Genomic DNA, 23,176 nt, shown 5'->3' on the forward strand with positions numbered 1-23,176 from the left:
TTCTGGAATGGAGGTGGTTTGACAGGGCTTAGGGCTTGGGGCTGCGGATGTCGACCAGGTGAGATATTGGACTCATGGAAATGGGAGTAGTTTTATGGGGCTTCTGGCTGCATAGACCTGGTGAGATGGTTCTGGAATTGGAGGTAGTTTGACAGGGCTTCTGGCTGCATAGACCTGGTGAGATGACTCTTGGAAATGGCAATAGTTTGACAAGGATCCTGGCTTTAGGTGTGGACCAGGTGAGATGCTTCTGGAATGGAGGTGGTTTGACAGGGCTTAGGGCTTGGGGCTGCGGATGTCGACCAGGTGAGATATTGGACTCATGGAAATGGCAGTAGTTTTATGGGGCTTCTGGCTGCATAGACCTGGTGAGATGGTTCTGGAATTGGAGGTAGTTTGACAGGGCTTGGGGCTTGCAGTATAGACCAGGTGAGATAGCAGGGCTGTGTTTCTGCTTGGCTATCCCTATGGGGGCTCATTCAAAATGGCCGGGGGATGTGTTCTAAAGACAAACTGTTGGCTGAGCCTCACAGTAAAAGCCTTGATTTAGCCCTCCAACTGACAGACCCCTCATTAACACCAGTCTTTCTAAGTCTGAAAGTGGTTATGCATTTTCGGTTAAATGTTTTGACTCTTATGACTGTCTGACCCATGTTTTTGTGGCTTACATTGTTGCACCACCCTGTTCATGTCATTACTGTGGCTTAAGAAGAGTAAAGCCTGAGAGATAGCACTGGTTCTACGGGAATGGCTGGATGTTTTAAACCTCCCGTGTTCAGGGGGAGCCCACGACTCCTCCCACATAAATATTCAGCGTCTTAATGTGTCAGAAGATTCTTGGCATGTGCTCAGGCTGGGGCGTAATTCAGGGCCGTGTGCTGAGCCTGCTCAAATCAGAGACAGAAAGGACGTTTGCACAACTGCTCCTCTGCCTGCTCAGATTGTTTAGCGTAGCTAACCGGTTTCCCGGAGCAGACCCCTGTCTCAGGTTTCAGTGGAATTCTCCTCTTATTTGTAACTCCTGCCATAGCTGGGAAAGCCCCTCTTCCCCCACCCTCTTTTCAAAGGGTAGCTAATGCATGGAGACTTGGCCTTAAGCCATAGCAACGCGCTTGTCTGCGCAGTACATGAGTGAAACTCCCCGGCTCAGCCATGACGTAATAAGATTAGGCCATTGCTTATCCTTCATCCTATGTAGCATGCTTGCTAACAAGCTGGGCATAGGCGCTTCAGAAATACTTGTGTTTGCAGCAGGATGTGTGAAACTGTAAGATTGTATGTGGATTGTTCTAAACAACAACAGCCACTGCAGAGGCTCTTTGTTGCAAACATCGAATGCCTCTCGGGGTTCTGTCGTGCGTATCGTCGCTTCGCGGTAGCGCTTTCCGGAGGTGCTCAGCCCACCTGAACGGCACCAGCTGGTGGGGAAGACGCAGCGCCCCTGTTGTTGAAGCAGCCCTGCAGACCTGTGATGTGCTTTTTGTCCGTCTGTCTGGCGGAATCCGCATGCAGGAGGACAGCTCTGGCGGAGCCCGGCACGCTGGAGGCCTCCCCAGACCTCACACCCCTCACCGGGACCTCTCCTTTTACAGCCTGCCTGTGCTGTGGATCAGCGCTCCAGATCTGACCTAGCTCAGCGTAGAGTTACAGGAAACAAAAAAAAAAACTGTCAAAATATCCACGCCTCCTGAACTTGCGGGCCACTCCACTTCACTTCTGTTTGTGCTGCATTCTGCGCGAGACTTCCTAAAACCATTTTCATGGAGGGTCAGCATTTTTATTTATTTCTTCATTTATTTACAATTGGAAGATTTGCTAAATTCCTTACATTTTATTCACAGCAACTTCAAGTCCGAAGGGGAAAGGTTGACTTGGCAGCAGTCTCCAGTCTTGGGGGGGGGTTTGGGGGAAGTTGTGATTACAGTTGTATGGTGGTTTCTGCACAGTCTCTACTCCACAGTGTTCTCCTTTCTCTTCCCCTTCTGCTGAAGAGAGGCTCGTGCCGTAAGCATGGGTGGTGGTAATAGAAAATCAAAGCCGGGGCTAGGAATCGTTACCCAGAGGACCATGTGCGAGAGGAGCCAGACGGCCCACTACCCTCAGGAGCCAGTCGCCGTGGTGACGCACCCGCGAAGCCACTGAACGTGACGCTACAAAAGTGCTGAGCCCTGGCTGAGCAAAGGGTGACCTTTTAAACGCCACCCTCAAAACCACTCACCTGCTCTCTCTCTCGTAATCTTAGCCCACGGCCATGGTAGTTCCCTGGGGGGGGTGTAACACAAAGCGGGATTACGGAGTCAGCTGGCTAAATTCACCGAGTAAAACCCGGAATCCTTGCAAAACCGGAACATCGGAATGATGTAAAGGCAGCCGTACCGGGTTTTGCTCAGTGAACTTATCGGACAAACTCAGTCATGCCGTTCTGTGATACTCCGCCCCGGTGATGCGGCTACACCACGGCGGTTCCTGTCGCACAGCGGGGAGGGCGGGCGGGCGGCGAGCGGAGGGACGCGGCTGTCATTCGCCGAGCCGTCGGCCTATCTCCTCCCGAAGACGCGGTGCCGGGACGGGGATGCGCAAAGAGGCGACGGGGCCCCTGCGGTACCGCCGTGTTCAGACACCATGTCCCTCCCGTTTCATACTGAAACCCTCATCGATCCTCCTCCTTAGTAATTGAGCATCTGGGTAGTTTTGCAATCAATTTCATCGATCGTTCTTTTCACATTGCGGGAGTAATTTGTTCTGTTTCGTCTTTGGCTTTGAGTGCTTTGGTGTTGATTTTGTTCAACCGTGGAAAACCGCTCACTGTTACCTCTGTTCACCTTTGGTATTACGCCATTTTCTTTGACTGATTTGAAAGCATTTGCTTGAAGTAATACTCTGTCCGTTCCTTTGCTGTGATATTTTTAACCGGCCTAGGGGTTGTTCTTCACCCTGGCATAAATATATGGTGCGGTCTGAGATCTGCTGTGGTTGTGGTGCACAGTCAAATTGGAATAATTGTTGTTTGGTAGGCTTCTGAAATGCCTATGTAGAGCTGTTAAATACCGTTACATTATATGGTAAAAATCAATGCCTGCTCTTCTCTGCATTAACACAGTAGCGTGCAATGCAATTTTGAGAAACATGATTGATAGAGGAAGTTTATTCTTTGTATCTAGAGCCGATTATTATCCATTTTGAGACCGTCAGTAACTATCTATTGTGAAATTAGGTGCATACGCGAGCACCAATACACATACGCACGCACACACACACCAATGCACATAAGCCTGATTGCTTTTGAAGAAGATAATTGAGGTCTGCAGCTACACTTTCCTGAAGGCACGTTCAAGCCCCAAATGACTGTACATTTGCTGCACGCTGCAGATTATGTTGGAAAGGGCATATTAATAACGATAAAGCAGCAGGATTTGGGACAGATCTGGGCGGAGAGAAAGGGAGAGAGAACACACTCTCTCTTATCCTCCGGTTTGTGGTTGGGGGGCGACATAGAGAATTTAGAATAATAAAAAGACAAGCGGTTGTAGGAAACCCCGCGTTTCTGTTTGTGAGGAGGGAAGGAGAAGCAGCTCAGATATCTTATCCGCTGCAGTTGCGGTTGGTTTTTTTTCCCGCGCTGCCTGATGAAATGGGCTTTGACATGATGATTTTCTAAGATTAGAAGCGTTATCTTATATAGAGCGGGCTTGGCTCTCTGCCTCTTACAGTGTCCAGGGAACGTCAGCTCGCATCAGCGAATCGGCAGGCAGCCGCGTCCTTAACCACAGTCTGAGGCTCCATCCCAGAGCCAGTTTCCTCTAATATTATGAGTTAAGATGAAACAAACACCCTCCTGTATCTCTGCATGCATATTTCTCATCATTTAACTTCCTGGTTTAATGAGATTGTTTTTGCAGTTTGTGTACACTCAGTGAGCTTTTCATTGGATAGACCTGTATACCAACTTGTTAATGCAAATATCTAATCAGCCAATCATGTGGCAGCAGTTAATGCATGGAGACATGTTCGACTGTTTTTCAGACATGTGATCTTAGTCTGAGACCTTGGAACGATTGTTGGTGCCAGTCAGGGTGGTTTGGCTATCTCAGAAACGGCTGATCTTCTGGGATTTTCCCACAAAAGCCTCCAGAGTTTGCCGAGAATGGTGTGAAAAACCAAAAACATCCAGTCAGCAGCAGTCCTGCGGGCAGAAACAGGTTGTTAATGGGAAAGGTCAGAAGAGAAGGGCCAGACTGGTCAAAGCTGACAGGAAGGTGACGGAAACGCAGATGAGGCAGTTTTACAGTCTCTGGGTTTGGGGGGGAGGTCGGGCTATGTATGAAAAAGGCTGGAAGCTGTATACCTCATTACCTACACTGTACAGATGGTATGGATGTAGATGCCCTGAAATTAAAGCTTCATTTTAACCTCCTATTCATCATTTCATTTCAAATCCAGTGTAAAGGGGTATAGAGCCAAAGCGACAAAAATTCTCACATTCTTACATACTCCTCTGTATATATGGTCCTCTGTATATATGGGGACATTCCGTAAAGTGGTTAGCTAGTTTATGCTCTTGTATTCCTGAGGGAGAGAAGTTATCCCTTCAGAGAACTGGCTTTTCCGACAAATGTATTCTGTGACATTCACCCGGAGCCCGGCAGCCAGCATTCCTGCTGAAGGGATGGCACGGTGATGCAGAATGCAGTGAAGCGCGGTTTCCCCTCCTCCGCCGTGGAAGTGTGTTTTTGGGGACGCGCGCGCGGGCGTGTCGCAGGCCGGTCCGGGCACGTCGGCACGTCTCTGACCGAGGGGAGAGACAGGGGAGAGACGGAGGAGAGTGCTGACTGCTCTGTCCGCTCCCCTCCCGGCAGACGGGACCTCCGACCCCTGCACTCGACCGTTCCCAACCTCCCCTCCCCCTGAAGCACCCTGCTGGACTGAGGAGATGAAATGTGATGTGACATCACCGTTCCCAGTGCCGACCCTGACGAGGTGCCCCTGTTGCCATGACAATACTGAATTTTATTCTACAAAATATGGAATTTTTTGCAAAGCAACGGCATGCTGCTCATAACTGGTGTGTGCTTACCCCAGTGCACTATGGGAATGGGATGAGGATGACTGCAAGGGTCAAACTAGTTATCAGTACACAACATGCACAAGCCGCATTTCCAATTCTCACAAAAACCTTTTCAGAAAATCCGCTCTCCTTTCCCCTAATCCTCATCCGTGCCAGCCTGTCTGTCTGCGGAAGTCATTTTCGTCAATTGGATTTCGGCTTTCTCCTTTTTAACGTTTCATTAATAAATAAATAAAAAAACCTGCACAATACCGGTGCACAAAGCGAGTCATTACCCGGGGACTGCACAATGGAAGCTTTCTGTGCCAGATGTTTACCTGATTCCTGCACGGAAGACGACTGAGTTTGTGTGGCATTCGCTCGCTCAACATGCAGAACGGGACATCTTGAAGAACTCTTCATACTGGGATGGTATTATTCTGACACTGCGGCACATATGCTTTTCATCTGAATCTCTGGGTTTGACAGCTCTCCAACCAGCATTTCATTACCACTGCTGTATGAACTGTATAACAACTGTACACACATGTCCCATATTACATCCACAGCCTGTAGTCCGTATAAATGCATCAGAGGACTTTATTCACTTCCACTGGACGTGGCGTCATCGTCCAACATCCATTGGGACATATACCCGATTTCCATAATTATATCCAATTGTTACGTTAAATCTCTATTGTAATAGAGATCACAGCCACACCTTAAATTCTATCCTGTGTTGCAGTTCATGATTCTTCAGGTTTTTCAGCACTGAATATATGGGTTAAAGAGTCACACTGATTGGGCACCGTCATCTGAAATGTGTTAATCTAGGGCTTGAGTTGTGCTCATGCCACACACACACACACACACACAAACATTCCCCTTGCATATTAGATTTAGCCCTTTACTTCAAACCAAGATTACCATGAGTTAGTACATGTGAGGGCTTCCTTTAACCCTGTTACATGTCATGAAGTAAAAATTTAAAATGAAACCTTTGCATATTTAAAATCTCAGCTCTTCCTCGTAGTATCTGGAATATGTGGTCACCTTCTGTGCCGTTTCTTAAATTTGCGGCGCAAAGAATATTGACTTTTAGAGAAGCAGAAGATAAAGATAATCCGTAAAGTCCCCTGTAGAATATCAAGCGCTCGACAGCAGGCTGCGGTTCTGTTGTGGAGTTGATAGAGCGTGAGCTGCAACTGTTTGGATAAAGCGGTCCGTCTTATACTCATGTGATTTTTATATTTCCCATGAGGCCGCGTTTAATTCCTCCACATGACACCACTATTCCTGTGAAGCTGCCGGAGAGCTGTCATGTGGGCGCTGAAGCTGGCAGGGACATCACCGCTGTGTGTGCAGAGAAGGGTAGAGGGGTGCTGTTCTGAAGCAGAGCTGAACTGTCAGGGACATCACTGCTGTGTGTGCAGAGAGGGGTGGAGGGGTGCTGTTCTGAAGCAGGGCTGAAGCTGGCAGGGACATCACCGCTGTGTGGGCAGAGAGGGGTGGAGGGGTGCTGTTCTGAAGCAGGGCTGAACTGGCAGGGATATTACCATTGTGGGTAGAGAGAGAGGGGTTCTCTTCTGAAGCAGGGCTGAAGCTGGCAGAAACATCACCCCTGTGTGCGCAGAGAGGGGTGGAGGGGTGCTGTTCTGAAGCAGGGCTGAAGCTGGCAGGGATATTACCATTGTGGGTAGAGAGAGAGGGGTTCTCTTCTGAAGCAGGGCTGAAGCTGGCAGAAACATCACCCCTGTGTGTGCAGAGAGGGGTGGAGGGGTGCTGTTCTGAAGCAGAGCTGATGTTAAACATGCAGCACCGCTCTGTCTGCTCATGGCTGAAGCCTCAGCTTCATCTACGCTCTGAGGCTGTGGCTCTTCGGGTCTCCTGACGTTGATGCTAATTGGGTTTTTTTTCTCCCCTCTTGACATGATGGAGACGTTTGGTGCAGCGGGACAACATCCGATCTGCAGCAGCGCCTAGCGCTAATCCCCACATGCTTTCATAGTTATATGTGCGTGTGTGTGTTTGTGCCTCATACAGGGTGTGTGTAGGCACCATACAGTACTATATGTGTGTTTGATTGCCTTGCTCAGACATGCTAACATGCTTACCGGTTTCCTAGAAGGGCATAATCTTGTGGCAAAGCTGATGGTCGACTGTTGCGTCATCTTTGAGCAGAATTAATCCATGGGTTCACGGTGCTTTCAGAGAAGATTTGGCGCTGTCAATCTCATTTGGTGCTCCCCCCACAGCCGTCCCAACAGCTGCCTGTAATAGTCAAACTGGCAGGGCCCACAGCTGTCCGTCAGTCGGAGGGGGAGGTGTGACCCTGAGGGCACTAAGCCCACCCACTACTGACCTGCCAGAGGATGGGTACCGTGGTAGCCATGGTAACTGGAGCGCCAATAACTGCCAAAGACAGGCGGGGGGGAGAAGGGGGGTGGCGGCAGTACCAACCAATGACTGAAAGGCAGCTTGTAACCTAGTGGCTAAGGTGCTTGACAGGGACCTGGAAGGTTAGTGGTTCAAGCCCCAGTGTAACCGCAATAAGATCTGTGCACTTGAGCAAGGCCCCAAACGCCACATTGCTCCATGGGGGATTGGCTCCTGCTTAGTCTATTCAACTGTAAGTGGCTTTGGATAAAAGCTTCAGCTAAATAGCAAACTGTAATGTAACTATTAATGTACTGACTGCCCGAGAGGGGGCAGGGACCAACAACCGCCCCAGATGGGGCAGGGACACTGCGGCCCTCGGGCGTGGGGCCTTTGAGAGGCGCGGTTATTGGCGGATTAGGCGGGTGAAAGGATGTGTGCGTGGCCTGTCATGTGTTTACTCTGCTCCTCACACGGGGCAGGATCTGATTCAGCAGCGAGTGTCAGGGAGACGGCAGGACGTCTCCCTCACTGAGACACATTGTGCCCCCGAACAATGAGCCTGCCCAAACCAGAGCGGGCTGTTGGTACTGCGCCTCGCTCGCCTTTCTCTCCCCCCCCCCCGAGGGATTCTGGGACGCCACAGAACAAGCGAAGTGCACGCTTGCACAAAAGAAGAATCGTTGAATTGATGCAAATTGTTCCTCTCGGCCTTTTTTTTCCTGAAGGGGACGGATCATTACCCTTAATAAATTCTCCATTCTTCCCAGGACTTTGTGTGCATTAAAAGTGCCCGAAATCAGATATCGATATGGGACCATCAGCTATGAGGACAGGTATAATCCATCCTCTCTGCCATCCCCACTGTAGTTACTGAAGATCGGAGGCCTACGTGTTTGAGAACAGCAGCTCATTGAAGGAGACTCTACCCGTATTCTGTGCTTATCAAAACCCTCTCCATAAAACCAAGAAATGTCTGTCTGATGTAAGGTGAGATATACTTTGTTGATCCCTCTGCATTCGACCTATCCTAGACACTTGGGAGCAATGGGCAGTCACAGTGTAGTGCCCGGGGACCAACTCCAGTTCTCAGGCAAGTGCCTTGCTCAAGGGCCAGGACCTCCTTTTTGCAAGGCAACAGTGCTAGCAACTACGCTACCGTGCACTGTTACTGCGCTCAGTTTCAAACAGTCGCGTAAAGGCCGGCGGTAACTAGGTTCACTCGTCATGGTTACTGGCACCCACAGTGGAGCTACTGGGACGATGGCAGCAGCAGGGCTGGTATAGACCACCTCCTCGGAGATCTCCACGACCGCCTGAACGGCGTGGTCACAGACTCGGCGTCCCGTCCTGGTTCCTGGGGCTGCGGTTCGGTCCGGTCCTGCCCTGGGACCGGCCGGCTCTTACTGCCGGCGTTTAGGTCTCTGCTTTTCCATCTGCAGTCAAGCGGCAAGCCAATCTGATTACAGGCTTATGAGGGCGCTTTAAAGATTAAAGACAGAGAGACGCTCTCTGCATTAAGGGTCTTAGGAGATGCGGTTTTGCTCGTAAAAGTCACATTGCGTGCGCTCATGAAAACCGATACACCGGTGTATACAAACAGCTTTTTAATTGCGTGTTTTTGGGCGTCTAGGAATTGTCAGGTCCCTTTTCTGTATTGGAGCAGATGGCAAGGCCACTTTCACCTGGGCAGATTAGAGAGGAGAGGAGGGGGCAGAGGCCAGCTTTTACTTATCCCAGTCCCAGAGAGTCGCACCCCCCCATCTGTAAGGGTGGCTTTGCACACTTGCTCCAGTCAGAAGTGTAGCGTTTCAGCCTGCAGGTGTTATATGACCGCATGTCTTCCACCTGTGTTAGTCACATTTGTACCTCTCGAGTGAGAACTTGCCCAAAGTGTGGCATCCTGGTTTGCTGTGAATCCACCAGTTGATGACAAGGGCTCCCATGGTGCATTGCTCCTCAGAAAGGCCACTGTTTGTTTGGGTTTTTTCTGCTCTGTTGACAGGGCATGGGATTCTTGCATATTCTCAGCCAATCTTTCACTGCAACCAGTATAATCAGAAAATAAGTGAAAGTTGCAGCTGACCTGTGCACATGATTAATCCAAAGGTTGCTCCTGCATTGAAAAGCTTCTACTCTGAAAGTGTAACTTGGTAGAAACTATGCTGGTCTATGTGCATTATTCCTACTTTTGAAATAAACCGTTAGCTCAGCTGTGGAAATTACACAAGGTGATAGAAATTCCGGATTTCATTGGTTCAGTTGGTTCAGTTGCATCCTTTCAAATTGAAGAAGGGTGCATTTACTTTGACAGGAAAAAAACTATTGTCTTTAAGAAAGGTAGTTCTTAACTAAATGTGAATGGATGTTCACTCTGCGTGCATTTTATCTCTTGACAGTTTGTCTTTTGTGCCATTTGAGAATCAGTTGAGTATGTTAAAGTGAAGTGCTATGCAATTTCACTCAAACGTTATTGTTGATTTCATTTTGGTAAGGCAGAGAATGCAATTACTTTTTTTGATTGATTTGATTTAGAAGGTGTGCCGTTCTTCCAGAAGAGAGAAGTGTACAGTAACTGGGGTTTGCAGTTCTTGCAGAAGAGATAAGTGTACTCTGGGGTGTGTAGTTCTTCCAGAAGAGAGAAGTGTACTCTGGGGTGTGTAGTTCTTCCAGAAGAGAGAAGTGTACTCTGGGGTGTGTAGTTCTTCCAGGAGAGGGAAGTGGTCTCTGGGGTGTGTAGTTCTTACAGGAGAGTGAAGCGTACAGTAACAGGGCTGTGTGAGGTTGTGGCTGAGTGGAGCTTCCTCTGTTCAGGAGGATCCGGGGGGAGGGTGTGTGGTAGGAGCGGAGCTGGCCGCCGTCGGCGGGGAAGCAGGAGTGTGTACGGCTCTTCCAGAGCACAGCGGTAAATAATTCAGCGGCAGCACTTCAGCACAGCGCAGGAAGGCTTTTTTTTACTCTGAGGAAGACGTCGAAACGTCAGTCTCCCCTGTCCATTAAGCAGCGTGTGCTTCTCTGAGCTCTGTGTGCTCCCCCATTTCTTGTTTCAGATTAGTGAAGTTCCCTGTGAAGTTGTCCAGGTAAGCAGGCTCATATTAGCCTTTGAGAGGACTGGGGTCCCCCCGTGGCGGAGAGGTAAAGAGCGCGCTCAGCTTCCCCCGCCTGTCGCAGACCCGCCGGCCCTCCGGGCCCTCGGCGGGAGAGGCAGAGGAGCTGAGAGAAGTGCTGATGCGGGCGAAGCTGAGCTGAGCTCACACTGTTCCGTATCGCGCTGTTAAAACGGCTCACACACACAGCAGCACTGCCACAGTGCAGGACATCGCATCTGGAGCTCCGCTACAGGACCCGGTCTTCAGCGCCTGCTTCGCGTGTTGCTCTGCCGTGTTGGTATGCGCGTACGCAGGGACATGTGTCCGTGTCTGTGTACGTATCCGTGTGGGTTTTTGCTGGCCGAACTGCAAAATCTATGGGGAAAAGGTATAGGTGCTCTCGTGGTGCGTTGAGGAAGCAGTTTGTTTTGCCATTGATTTTACCGCATGCACCGATTGTAGCATTGTGGGACTGTGCTCTCCGGAGTCTGTCTCGCTCTTCCCTGTACTTCTCCTGCTCCTCAGAGAGGGGAAAGTGAGATTATACTGCTGTCCTTCCATGGGAGAAAGAGGTTCTGAGGCTTTTTGTTCCTGTGCTCTTGCCATAGGAGCTCCAGTTTGAGCGGCTGACCAGGGAGTTGGAGGTGGAGCGGCAGATTGTGGCCAGTCAGCTGGAACGATGTCGACTGGGGGGCGAATCGCCTGGAGCCGGCAGCGCCAGGTACAAATCCGCTCCTCTACTGCTGCACACTGAACCACACTGAACCACACAGTAACACACAGTAACACACAGTAACACACTGAACCACACTGAACCACACTGGAACACACTGGAACACACTGGAACACACTGAACCACACTGAACCACACTGGAACACACTGGAACACACTGAACCACACTGAACCACACTGTAACACACTGAACCACACAGTAACACACTGAACCACACTGAACCACACAGTAACACACAGTAACACACTGAACCACACTGAACCACACAGTAATACACAGTAACACACTGAACCACACTGAACCACACAGTAATACACAGTAACACACTGAACCACACTGAACCACACAGTAACACACTGAAACACATTGAACCACACAGTAACACACAGGACCACACAGGACCACACAGGACCACACTGAACCACACTGAACCACACAGAAACACACAGGACCTCACAGTAACACACTGAACCACATAGGAACACACAGGACCACACTGAACCACACAGCAGCCCTAGGTTGTTGTTACAGTGGCTAATTCTGTACAGCACACACGTCTATACTGAGTAAGTGCAAGGCAGCGTTTCTCTGTGCACTCTAATGGCTAGTTTAGCTAAGTAGCATGTGTGCATGAGTTTGAGTCAGTCCTCTGGTATGTAAACTGGCATGTGGATACACTGTTACAAAGAACATGTGTGTAAAATGTGCATGCATGCGCTAAACATGAGTGAATATACCCAGATTACATGTGCTGGGGTTACTGCTTCAATGAACAGTGTGGGGCAGTAGTCAGAAGGCTGTGGGTTCAAATGTCAGGTAGCAATCTTGATTTACAAGCAGCCAACACTAGTCCCCTTCAGAACAAATTATGACTGACAGAAACAAAACTTAATATCACGCGGAATCAATGTTGGCTGGAATATGTGTCTCTCAAAATGGTTGGATTAGATTCGAAGGTGTTAGTGAAGGCTTCTTCAGACTCTATTATAGTCTCTTTCTCGTCTCTTTCACCCTCTCTCATCTCCTTCTCTCTCTTTCTGTCTCTCCCTCTCTTTCTCTCTTTCTCTCTGTCTCTCTCTCTCAGACCCCTGCTTGTTTTCACACATCATTGACTCCTCGTCCTGCTAATCTGTTCAGCCGAAGCCCCATTAATTCATATTAAGACATGTTGCTTTGGATTGTTTGGCTGCAGTCCCATATCAGCAGGCTCCTCTCTCTTCCGTCTGAAGTGGCCAGTCAGTCTCGCTGCGTTGCTCTTGAGGAAGCAGAACTTCTGTGTGGTTACAGTCCCAGTCCTCCATGGCTCCACACGGGAGACTGCTCTGATTTCTGTCACTGAGAGACCTCGCTTGTTGGTATACTTATGCAATATGCACCAAACCGTTTTGTGCCCAAGTATTTAAGGGCTGGTGTCTGTGTGAAGCGCAGGTTGGATTTTGAAGCCAACGTTAGCGCAGTGAGAAGGTAGCAATCAGCGCACGTGGATAACAGCAGTTCAGCAGCTGAGGGTAATGAGCTGGGACAGCCTCAGCCATTTTGCTTATGGTGACGCATTTTGCTTCCATTCAGACTGTTCTCTTCTGTTTGCTAAGCATATTGCAGCTGTAATCAATGTCATTAGAAATAATGTCGCGTTTGTCCTGAAAACCGCGACTGGTTTCATGCAACTCGGGCATCACGGTGAGAGTGTGTGCGCCGTGTCATTGTAAGAAGTACCGAGTATTTTGAAAGAACCGGCTTCGCTTTGACACGGGCCACATCGGCATTTCCTGTTAATGCGATTGTGGACCTGTGGAATAGCCGCGGAAATCGCATAGCCCAGCGCTTCAACAGCTTTCAACGAACAATTTTCCCACAAAAACGGATTTTCTGCGGTTTAGTTGATTTTAAAAAAGAAAAAGAAAAAAAGAAAAATTGTGCGACACCGCTCAGTCTTGTAGACGCAACATGAACTCCCGCGACGGAAAAACGTACAGCGAGGAGAGGAAGGTGTGGAGAGTTCTGTGTTACGTACAGATTAGACGGTGTCACCCTCTCTGCCCTCTCTCCAGCCTCTCATTAAGTCTCCCTACTGTGGAGCGGTTTAGATTACAGACTCCACAGAGCCACTACCTAATCGCATTACAGCACGTGTACACCATATTAGTGATACTGCTACGTAGACCGCCAGCAGACATTACCTCACACACGCGTAGATTACCTCACACATGCGGAGCGGTCAGAACGGCTCGAGAACCAGTCGCGAAGGCCGGTCGAACGAAAGCTTAGCCATTCGGAAATTTTCACAACCGCAAAATCAGAAAACTAAATCTAGGCCAATGCGCTGTGTTGCTTCCGCACTGTTCAGGCTGTAACAGGTCTGAGGTGTGGACGAATTGGCGGAAAGGTGCGAGTTGCTCCATCATTGTTCATACAGCTGACTAAAGCACTCCGCTAGGACGCTAGGACACACAGCTATCGAGCAGCGCTGCCCGCATTCGCCGTATTGACCACAGGTAATTGGGTAGACTTTCCGGTGGCCGCGATAAGGACCCTCGAGGCGTGAAAGTGGCTCCCGGCGGGGGATCGATGCGGCACCCTCACACCGCCTCTTTAGCATAGCAGTTTTAGCACCTGCACAGCGTCTGTGGCTGAATGGAGGGGGGAGTTTAGCCCACGCTTAAGAATGGCCTGATGAGGTCCAATGGCCCATCAGTCTCACTAATGTCCCATCGTCCTCCCAGCAACAGCGGTGGCACAGGCGTAAGTGCTGGGCAGAGGCCCATTATACCTGCGCTTACAGCTCCCTTCCATCTGGAGTTTGTCTCGATGGCAGAAACTGGAGGTGAGGTGGAGCTCCTCAAAGCTGGAGGTGAGATGGGGTTCCTCAAAGCTGGAGGTTAGCTGGGGCTCCTTGTTCCCCTCCTGTAGCCAGTCATATTCAAAATGGAGCTACCGATGCATCCCTCGGCCCTCTGAACTGCATACTTTATACCCCTTCATGTGGACCATCTACTTTTCCTGCTGGTTTAATACCTCAACTGTTACCAACTCAACCCGCTATGGCCCCCCTATTTCTGCAGAGATGTCTTCCCATCGCATGGTTTTTCTTGCTAGTGTTTGAGGGTTTTCCTCCCCACTCAGGAGTTTTTCTTAACCTTGTGTACTACATGGGGGTTCAGGACTGGTATTTCCCATTTTTTACTCCCTTCTGTTACTCTGTAAAGCATCTTTCACATCTTCCGTGAAAAGCGCTATACAAATAAAATTGGTTTGAAAATGAATTTGGTGCCGAAGGAAGGAGCAAATGAAATATTTGAATGAGTTTTTGTAATGCGAGAATCTTGCTTCACCTCCGAGTCAGGAGGGAGTTGCTACTGAGAGCCGGCAGGCTCTTGGTTCTGTTTGAGGGTTTACTCGCTTGTGTGAACTCTTTGAATGATTCATTCAAAACTGCCTCTGCAAATAAATATGCTGGACATGTAAACAGACCACCGGCCAGGCAACTTAGCACATATGCCTGAGAAATGAGCTGAGGAAGATGCTGAGACACGACTGGCAGACTGTCAAATCGCTCAGCGGTCTTCTCTTACCTTTCTCTAATGATTTGAGTTGATAAAAATAGTGCAGATGTGTGCCATGACAGAAATGATCTAAATTATTCAGGTTTTATTCTGTCGTCATTGCTCAGGAACCGTCAGTAATGTTCCTGAGTGAGCAGCCTGTACTGGTACCGCGTGACAAGCAAACGTGTGCAGAGAATTTTACTCCAACCCCAGAGCTATTGACTCAGGCTAACTGCACATAATGGAAAAGCAATTTGCATTTTCAGTGGAGGGTTTTTATCTGTGCGCTGGATACGTCTCAGAACATAGTGGCAGAAGCTTCTCCGGTCCTATAAGATCCGCTTCCCACTACAGAGAAACCTCATCCCGAATCAAAGGAGAATTGCCCAGGATGCTTTGGGAAGGGATCAGCGAAGCGTCATTCTTTAATTGCTTTTCCCACATTGGCATTCCAATCACTTCTGAAAGCTCATTTAGCTTCCTGATCGGGTGGGAACGGTACAGCCAGAGAATAACAGCACTGAGAGGCCGCCATTCTCCAGCTAAGGGTTCTGCCTTCAAAAGACGGATGACCGAACTGTCCTTCTCTTCAGTTCAGACACTCTGCTGAAGGCAGCATTTTAATAAACTTTTGGATTTCACTAAATAATCCATGTATTGTCATAAATATCCGTGTAATTACTTGCCTGTTTTTCATTAGCGTTTCCTATGTAGCCCTTAGTGATACCCTTGGAAATTTGTTGTGGAGGCTATTTTGATTGGCCTGCTATCTATAGCTTTGAATGACTGTTACAACTGTTCCATTGCAACAGTTTCAGCTGTCACTTACACAAACAAAGTGTAGTCTTTGTTTTTACACACTGAATGTGGAATATACTGTATCAATTATTTACATACGTTTTTGACTCAAAATTGGTATGTAGACATGGAAGAAGCACATGTCCAAAAATCTGTCGTTTATAGTTTTTATGTGGCAATGCAAAAAATGTTACAACCGTACTCAACCATTTCTGAACGCTGATGTGATGAAAACTTATAGCCAAAACACACTGGCTTTTAAAGGTTTGTAGGCTTTCTTTCAGTTGACTGATTTATACAGAGTCTTTCATCTCATGATCTGCAAGCACTTGATAGTCTAGTGGACTCAGAGAAAGTCCACCAACAGTATAGCACCCACCTTGTTGCTGCCTGGCGGCCATTTTGTGTCACAGTGGCACTCACCAGTGAGGGATTATTGAGGCAATTAAACAGCGGGAGATTCGACGGACAGCAGTCCTGGGCCACCCAGAATTTGCTCTGATGGAGGATTTTGTCATGTGGAAGGGAAAATCTCATAGAAGGCCTCTCAGCGCGCGCTGAATCCAGTTTAAATGGGCTCATGGTTAAAGCCCCATTCTCTGTCACGGCTCAGCAGTTTGCAGAATGGCGGTCTCCTCCTGCACTGTCTGGCGTCTGTCTCTCTGACAGGAGTGTGCCTTCTGCTCACGACATGTCGCAAACCAACTGCTACCTCACAATTCAGCTACAGACAAACTGGAAAAGACAATCTTGAGTTTCTTTCTTTTTTTTTTTAAACAACAGACAGTAGCTGAAATTCGGAGAAATTCTAAATGGCCGCCATGCAGCAACCAGTTGGGTGCTATACTCTGGTGGTGGTGGAGTTTCTACGAGTCCACTAGACTATCAAGTGCTTGCAGATCATGAGATGAAAGGTTCTGTGTATATCAATAAACTGAAAGAAAGCCTATAAACCTTTAAAAACCAGCTTGTCTTGGTTATAAACTTTTATCACGCCTGCATTCGTAAATGGTCCATGTGCCCGGAAAGGTTCCGGCCAGGCCAAGATGATAGGCCGATAACCGCACCATCCATCCCTCTTCAGCCGTTAGCATAAGCCTACCTTGCACCTAGCAGCAGTTTAATCAAGCAAGCCACGATGCGCACTCAAGATAATGCGCACCCGAGATAATGCGCTTTTAATATGCAAGCCTTATCACGTCTGCGAGATGCTCAAACCCATCTTTTCTGCTTCTGCGGCTTCACCGCCGGCGATTTGGCATGCTCACGCGGGATCGATCGCGCTTGCGTTTTTCTCCCACACCGCGTGCTGCCAGCTCTCCCTGGCCCCTGGGCTCATCCTCCTGACATGTATCTGCCAGTAAACGTCGCGCAAAACTTGGGTTACGTCATAAGGGATTTCAAGTTTTATGGAACAAACCAATACATAACTGCACGTAGCGAGTTGTGCCATTGCAGGTAAAGCAGTCTTTTTGCCCTCAGCCTAACCACTCTACCATTTCCGCATATCTCTACTCATGAATTTCAGAAATGCCCAGCCCAGCTGTCATCTGTTCTCAAGACTATTTCAACAGTTCCTCACTCGGTGAAAAGAAACCAGTGTTCCTGTTCACTAGAGTGCACGAGACAGGGGGAGATTGTATCATTTGTTGTACCGCATGGAAACGTAGGCCCACATAGGCCTATTACATGAGTTGTGATAATGTTCTTTTCACGCATTGACGGGAGAATATGAGATAAAATCTCTTTGCGCCTATTGTGCTCAAGGTGCGTTTTCATTTCCTGACTGACATCCTGCCCTCTCCTTCCTTGTGTTTACCCAGCTCCTCTGAGAAGTCCTACAACTGGAGATCTGCAGGTACTGTGGCCATCTGTTTAAATCTGCACACTGCAAAAACTGCAAAACAAGTCAATCTCCACAAGTATTTTAGGCTTGAATTTAGACTTAAAATGGCATTTCTATGATTTCTTTTTAACTAAATAAGTTAAAAAGACCGTTTGACTCATTTCAGGATTTAGCAGTATGAAAACTTTCATTTATCAGTACTGTAATATTTTCTACTTGATAGAAGTCTCATTAAAAGTCTAAAGCTCCTTTTTTGCAATGCACTGCTTTGGCTGGCCAATATAAGATGTAGCAGGCATCCTAATTGGATTAGTACCAGCATGAATGCAACCGCAGCACGGATGTTTTTGTTGTTGTTGCTGCAACATGTCATGGTGCTGTAGCTTGACCATGCAGGCATAGCCCTCTGTAACTAAGCCATGTTCTGGGTACTGCAACCGGTTCAGGTTTTCCATTTCAGGCCTGTGGAATACAAACCAAAATGCCTTTTGTTTTCCTGTTTTGTTTTCTAGTCTCCCTGTTACGTGTCATGTTTTTTTAATGCTAGTTGCTGGTTTGTGCCATGCTTAAAAATATATAAATTTGAAGTTAAACTCAGGCAGTTTATCATATTTATTTTTGATGTCTTTTTAAGTATTATTTAAATATCAATTTAATCCCCTGAGGGGAAAGGGTGGTTTGTCGGTGTGGGTCTAGACGTGTGAAAGGTCAAGGGTGAATGACACACTAGAGACCTTGTTGGAGTCCTGGTTTTTGTTACAGAGTTGGTGAAGCACATCTTTCCACACACCAAGTGCATTTAACCTTGAGTCATAACTCTTAGGTCAGGTTCTTGCGACTCCATTACGACTGCCAAAATAAACGCTGTGAACGGTTATGTGCTGTATTCTAAAACATTCCTACTTTTTTATCACAGCAATTTAAATAAATTGGTCAATAAAAGAAGTAAGGAGATTTCACACTTTTGAAGAAAAGCGTAATAGCGAGAAGGTCAGAGATTTGGATGATTTGAGTCCATCAGTAATTGCAGGGAAAGATTTAATGATTGCTGCGGTAATACGGGCTTTTCACGGGCCTTTAAGAGCGAGATGCTTAAGAATGAGCCTTCCGTATACGCTGTAAAGCCATTACTCGCACTCGGTATATTATTCCCACTTTGGCAGTGAATACTGTTTCCACGCAGGAAAGAAACTAAATCTAAATGATAAAATGAGTGGACATGACCTGAGCTGCTCGAAGCCACAGTTTATGGGCACAGTCTAACATCCCGGTCTCAGGGCACAGTCTAACGTCATGGTCTAACGTCATGGTCTCAGGGCACAGTCTCAGGGCACGGTCTAACGTCATGGTCTAACGTCATGGTCTAACGTCATGGTCTAACGTCATGGTCTAACGTCATGGTCTAACGTCATGGTCTAACGTCATGGTCTAACGTCATGGTCTAACGTCATGGTCTAACGTCATGGTCTCAGGGCCCGGTCTCAGGGCCCGGTCTCAGGGCCCGGTCTCAGGGCCCGGTCTCAGGGCCCGGTCTCAGGGCCCGGTCTCAGGGCCCAGTCTGGCTGTACTATAACCTGCAGCAGCAGGGCCCAGAGAGCTCCTCCACAGACCCCGGCTCTCAGGAGCCGCAGCTGGGCCTGTTTAAAATCATCACGCAGTCCTGTTTGCCCCATACTGTCATCATACTGCTGTTATTGTTTGCAGCAGAAACCCTTCCCTCTGGATGTTCGGTCGGGATAGCATTCCGGAGCGCAAGAGCATAAACTTTGAAGAAGGATCTGGCTGGAATAAGCATGCAGCTGTTCTGTAGACACCAGCGCCAGTGTGTGCAGTCCTTATTTATGGGCAGCCGGAGTGGTAACTACAAGCTTCTAGCTTCCATTTTTATTTAATTATTTAGCCTGAGACTTGTAAATGGCCCTTTAAACCCCAGTGCTGGCGGTGTAGTTGCGGTTTAAATGGACCCATTTGGATCGAGAGCAGGGAGAGAAACCGCTCTGGTCCATCGTGATTGCAACTAATCAAGTCGTTAATTTAGCTCCATTGGCTGATGACAAAAACAAGGCATCTCATGCCATTTAACAGGCTCCTGCGTCAGGGATGTTTGCAGTCGCCATGGTGACAGGGGATGTTGGGAAATGGTTATAATTTTGCATACGTACACTAACACAACTGCTAGAGGAGGTTTACGCTCTTTAGGCTGATATGTCACCGGTTTACCCCCGACATCATAACCGCTGATTCCACCAGGTGGGATTCTCCTCTTTAGCGCAGCTTTTGAAAAGCGAGTTTTGATGGCTCGGTCGTTGTCAGCTGGGCTTTTTAAAGAGTAAAGCGTCTATGGCCGGCGATATCTTTCGCTGACTTCCTGTCAGTAGCAGTAATTTGGCTGCCGTAGTTTGCGAGGGCCAGGGAGGGTCCGTGCAGCTGGAGGAGACAGGCTTTTGGCAGCAGTGTGAGTCACCGGCCCGCACGCCCATCTGGGGCCGAACACGGGCATTCTCACTGAGGAGAGCTCTCTGTGCATCTGCAGGAGATATTTGCTCACAAGGTAAAGGCGGTCGTCTGGCAGTCGGAGGGTTGCCGGTTCGATTCCCCTGCCCTGGGTGTGTCGAAGTGTCCCTGAGCAAGACTCCTAACCGTCCAGACTCCCGACGAGCTGGTCGGTGCCTTGCATGGCAAACTATTGCCGTCAGAGTGTGAGCGTGTGTGTGAATGGGTGAATGAGAGCCATTAATTGTAATGCGTTGGATAAAAGGGCCATATAAATGCAGTCCATTTAGCATTTCTCTCAGGCTCGCGCTGTGTGAAAGCCAGTTCAGGCCCACACTGTGAGAGCCGACCAGGCCAGACGAGCCTGGACAGTTTCCAGAAAAATCTCGCAAGCGTTCCTGAGTAAGTCCACGGCAAAAACAACAGCTGAGAACAAAATGTTTCCGTAACCTTGAGTCTCTGACGGTCTGCGCTGTGTGACACGGTATGATGTGTATGTGCTCAGGCTGGGTGCATTCTTACTTTGAGAGTGTTTCTGTAGTTTGGATTTTGCATAAGAACTGAGAGCACCGTTAATGGTCTGTGAAGAATCGGCGGTGTCAGACTTAATATAAAAGGCTGGTGATTTAAGAAAGTAATAATGACTTGATGAAATATCTTGCGAGAAAATGTGAAAATGTATTGATTTTATTATGAATGCTAAATGAATGACTCATTTTGGTGATGGCTACATTTGTTAGCCTGCCGGCGCTAACAGGATGTGGTGTCCTCATGCTGAGTGCAGTCTGGTGGCTCATTTGAGTTGTTTGTGTCCCGTGTCCCTCAGATGCCTCGACTGCGGGCGAAACCAAGTCGCGGGTGACGGACAGCTCACAGTCCCCGCCCTACCAGGAGCAGGCGGCACTGTACTCCCCAGAGCAGACCTCTCTCCATGAAAGTGAGGGTCCGTTACACTGCCTCTCTCTCACACACACACACTCACACACACACACACACACTCTCTCACACACACGCACATACACGCACACACGCGCGCGCACACACGCACACACGCACACACACACTCTCACACACACACACACACACACACACACACGTACATACACTCTCACACACACGCGCACACACACGCACATACGCACACACATACACTCACACACACGCACACACACGCACACACACACACATGCACGTACACACACGCACACACACGCACACACACACATGCACGTACACTCACACACACACACACGCACACACACACACACGCACACACTCACACTCCACTTCTCCGCAGTGGGCCGTTCCTGTTCTCCCAGCCGACAACTGTGCTCGTTTAAAACCCGCCTTCCAGACACAAAACCCATTTTAAACTTCGGATGGAGGGCGGCCCGCCGAACCGCGTAGCGCCATGCAGATTTAGCTCTCTCTCGGTTCCGCAGGGTCCACGGGGAACTCGCGCAGCTCCACGCAGATGAACTCGTACTCGGACAGCGGCTACCAGGACGCAGGCGGCTACTACTGCAGCCAGAACCTGGGCAAGGCTGATCTGAGGCTGCAGCACTCCTACCCCGGGAACGGAGCCGTCCTGGGGAGGAACGCCCGGGCCGAGGGCCAGGCCTCTGTGCAGGTACTGCCCCACACCCGTGTATGTACATGTGGAGACAGGGAGGCTATGGGCTGTGGTTCAATCTCTTCATAAAGGCTGCCTTCGTATTCTCAATTACTGGGCAGTTTTATATTATTTCTTGTCCTATATGTGTATGTCTATACCTGTATTAGTATGTGGCTGTTATCAGGTTAATTCCATTAAATTAAGTAGAAATGAAAGAAAAGTTTTAGTATGAATTCTGGTCATGAATTTGACTGTTAGCGGGATAGCATGTCTTTGTAGTGTGTTGTTAGCAGGTTAGCGGGTGTTGTTAGTCGGTTAGTGAGTGTTGTTAGCTAGTTAGCATGTGGCGTTAACATGTGTTGTTAGCAGGTTAGTGGGTGTTTTTAATCGGTTAGCGGGTGTTAATGGGATCGTGTGCTATTAGCGGGTTAGCATGTGTTATTAGCAGGTTAGCAGGTGTTGTTAGCGGGTTAGCGTGTGTTATTAGCAGGTTAGCAGGTGTTGTTAGCAGGTGTTGTTAGCAGGTGTTGTTAGCAGGTTAGCATGTGTTATTAGCAGGTGTTGTTAGCAGGTTAGAATGTGTTATTAGCAGGTGTTGTTAGCAGGTTAGCGTGTGTTATTAGCAGGTTAGCAGGTGTTGTTAGCAGGTTAGCATGTGTTATTAGCAGGTGTTGTTAGCAGGTTAGCATGTGTTGTTAGCGGGGTAGCGGGTGTTTGACATGTCGTGCTGTCCCCGCAGGCTCCCTCGAGTGGCGTCGGGGCCTCGGGCCGGGCCATGAGGCGGGCGAACTCGGCTCAGTCGCGCACTCAGTCCCCGGCATACGGCTCGAGCGCCTCTCCCTCGCGTGGCTCCCTCCGCACCTCACTGGGCAGCGCGTACGGCTCACCCGTCGTCACGGAGCCCAAGCCTCTCTCCAGCGTCTTCCCCAACTCCACCATGCCTCCCTCTCCACACACGGGGTCTCCCTACTCCACCCCCCAGGGGCTGTGCCGGGTGGGCTCCTCCAGCTCCCGCTCCGGCCGGGCGGGGTCGCCCCTGACGCCGGCCGAAGGGCCCCTGGGGCCCCTGGGACCCTCACCCACGCGCACTGGCATGACGGCCGTCCCCCAGCACTACGGCGCCTCCCTGCCCCGGCCCCTGCGGCACGAGGCCGACCCCTACGGCCCGATGCCCTATGACGTCTACGAGAGGATGATCCCGCCCCGCCCAGACAGCCTGGCAGGTCAGTGAGCCCCGCCCCCACAGAGCACAGCCTGTCTCACAGGCCACACCCACTGTCACAGGCCACACCCAATACAGGACATTTCAGGTAATGTTGTCTGATCTGATTGTTCTCCACGATGGAAGAATTAAAAGATGAGGAAACTAGCTACCTAACCAGCTTTTCCATGTTTTATTTTGCTACCATTCTATCCTAATGATTTATCTTTAGTTGGGCTAACAAATGAGCTCATCACCAGGATGGCCTGTCCGATAAAATCTTGTCCTTCACGGTGACATCTTCGCCGGCAGCTGCGCACGGACAGCCTGCCCCCAGACCACATGGAGGACCAGACGCCTGTGCCCAGGGCTCAGATTTAATCCCTCTCTCCACCAGAGCACTCACTGTGGCAGACTGTGTGGGTTTGGAGCCCA

At 49.1% G+C, this 23,176-nt stretch overlaps 1 protein-coding gene across 3 annotated transcripts in view; it reads left to right on the forward strand.

Moving 5' to 3' along the window:
* The window catches only part of LOC133116410 (plakophilin-4-like), an 83,779-nt gene that overhangs the window by 29,583 nt on the left and 31,020 nt on the right, over positions 1-23,176 (forward strand). For 2 of the 3 annotated variants that reach the window (XM_061225902.1, XM_061225905.1), the window contains 5 exons: positions 11,118-11,230; positions 17,410-17,444; positions 20,752-20,868; positions 21,368-21,555; positions 22,280-22,763. In XM_061225902.1, the coding sequence (XP_061081886.1) occupies positions 11,118-11,230; positions 17,410-17,444; positions 20,752-20,868; positions 21,368-21,555; positions 22,280-22,763 (937 nt within the window). The remainder of the gene's footprint in view (positions 1-11,117; positions 11,231-17,409; positions 17,445-20,751; positions 20,869-21,367; positions 21,556-22,279; positions 22,764-23,176) is intronic. The other variant, XM_061225903.1, reaches the window with a different exon arrangement.

This window comes from Conger conger, chromosome 17 (genome assembly GCF_963514075.1).
Source record: "Conger conger chromosome 17, fConCon1.1, whole genome shotgun sequence".
NCBI classification, from domain to species: Eukaryota; Metazoa; Chordata; class Actinopteri; order Anguilliformes; family Congridae; genus Conger; species Conger conger.